Source organism: Buceros rhinoceros, unplaced genomic scaffold, assembly GCF_000710305.1.
Source record: "Buceros rhinoceros silvestris isolate BGI_N320 unplaced genomic scaffold, ASM71030v1 scaffold47446, whole genome shotgun sequence".
NCBI lineage: Eukaryota > Metazoa > Chordata > Aves > Bucerotiformes > Bucerotidae > Buceros > Buceros rhinoceros.
Genome location: NW_010416652.1, coordinates 13064 through 14673, shown reverse-complemented (window position 1 = coordinate 14673; position 1610 = coordinate 13064). Strand labels below are relative to the sequence as shown.

Here is a 1610-nt window from a genome sequence, read left to right as displayed (position 1 = left end):
CATCTCTGGGGGTAAGGCAAGGCTTGATGCAGAAGATTTATGTTTGAATTTTTCTCAAATGACAAAAGATAGTTAAGATACAGTTTCTGTTTTACTTGCATTAAAACTGTTGTCAGCACTAACTTCATCTCTAATATTTCTGGAGGTCTGGTCGGCGAAGACCTGTGTGTACGCTTAGCTCTTACGCCTTCTTCGGTAGCCCTCTGCAGATCACTGGCAGTATCCTACAAGCATAGTGCTACTTTGGGCATAATTGTTGGCATTTTTAACTCTGCAAACTGATGTTGCACAGCACCTCATAGGTTTGCTTCTATAATCTTCATTTTTCATGAAGCGTTTACCAGTTTGACTTGGCACCGCAGAACATCTTCTTAAATGTACTCCTTAATTCCGGGCTTCGGAATGCAAAAATCATAGGGTCGATGATGGCGTTGCACATTATGAGTGTCCCATTCACGTGGAAAATGGACATGTAGCAGGCACAGTAAGGGTTATGTGGGCAAAACTTCACTAAGAGGATGTGAAGAACAAACGGGGCCCAACAGCAAAGGAAAACTCCAAGGAAAATAGTCAATGTAATGGCTCCTCTCATGTTAGTTCTCTGATGGACTGTGCTGGTTGCCAGCGAGGCGATCTTTTTAGCATGAGTCCGAGCCAGGAGGAACATATGGACATAGAGACACAGTATAAAAAACATCATTAAAGGGAACAGGATGGTGAAGGGAATGACTGTTGCTGCTTCATAGGAGAAGAGAGCAATTGCAATGCTGCTGCCGGCACAGAACGTCCAGATGATTGCCAAGATAACCAAGGCCCTTCTTAGTGTCATGATATTGTGGTACCGCAAAGCGTAGAAGATGGTGATGTATCTGTCTGCTGCAATAGCTAACAAGCTGAAAATTGACCCCAGTAAAGACAGAATGAACATGAAATCCATGGCATCATCCAGCTTTTTCTCAAAGTCCCCCCGGCATGTCAGGTACCCCATTTCGCACAAGATGATAAAGATGTTCTCCAGAGTTTTGTACAAGCTACCCAACATATCTGAAATGGCTAAACTGCAAATGAAGAAGTACATGGGCAGGTGCAAATTCTTGTTTCTAACAACAGCAATAAGAACAAGCAGGTTTTCCAGTATTCCAGCAGCAGCGACAGTGAAAAACACTTCCTCTGGCACCACGACCTGGGTGCAGTCAGTGATATTTGCGGAGAAATCACTTATATTTTCGAGGGATGGTACGCCTGTCTGCCCTGGGTGTTTGATTAGGTTGGAAGGTCTCTCAGTGCGCATTTCTTCTGGTTGTGGAAGGATTCTGGACTGCTGTTTTGCAGGCTTGGCTTTGTTCTGAAGCTGACCCGTCAGTCAGACCATTCTTCTTTTGATGAAACTTTCTCCTTCATCTGGAGCAATTTTAAGACTTATCGGAAATGTTTGGAATTTCTCCTGCAATAAAACATGTAGAAACATAAATGTCAAGAAGATGTTTACCATGCAGATATGGCAAAGATAGACATTTGAAATATTACCTATTGCAGTGGAATGAACATATCATCAGAGGGTTGGTTTGGATAAAATAATTGCTGCTCCAGGCTTCGCTGAGCCTTAGAGG

General features: G+C 43.1%; 1 protein-coding gene across 1 annotated transcript; it reads right to left on the bottom strand.

The window, feature by feature from the left end:
- Nucleotides 1–216: 216 nt before the first annotated feature.
- Nucleotides 217–1291, bottom strand: MC2R (melanocortin 2 receptor (adrenocorticotropic hormone)). The gene has a single exon (XM_010137858.1). It carries the CDS (start codon nucleotides 1289–1291, stop codon nucleotides 338–340), a length of 954 nt encoding a protein of 317 aa, XP_010136160.1. The 3' UTR covers nucleotides 217–337.
- Between the last annotated feature and the right edge of the window lie 319 nt (nucleotides 1292–1610).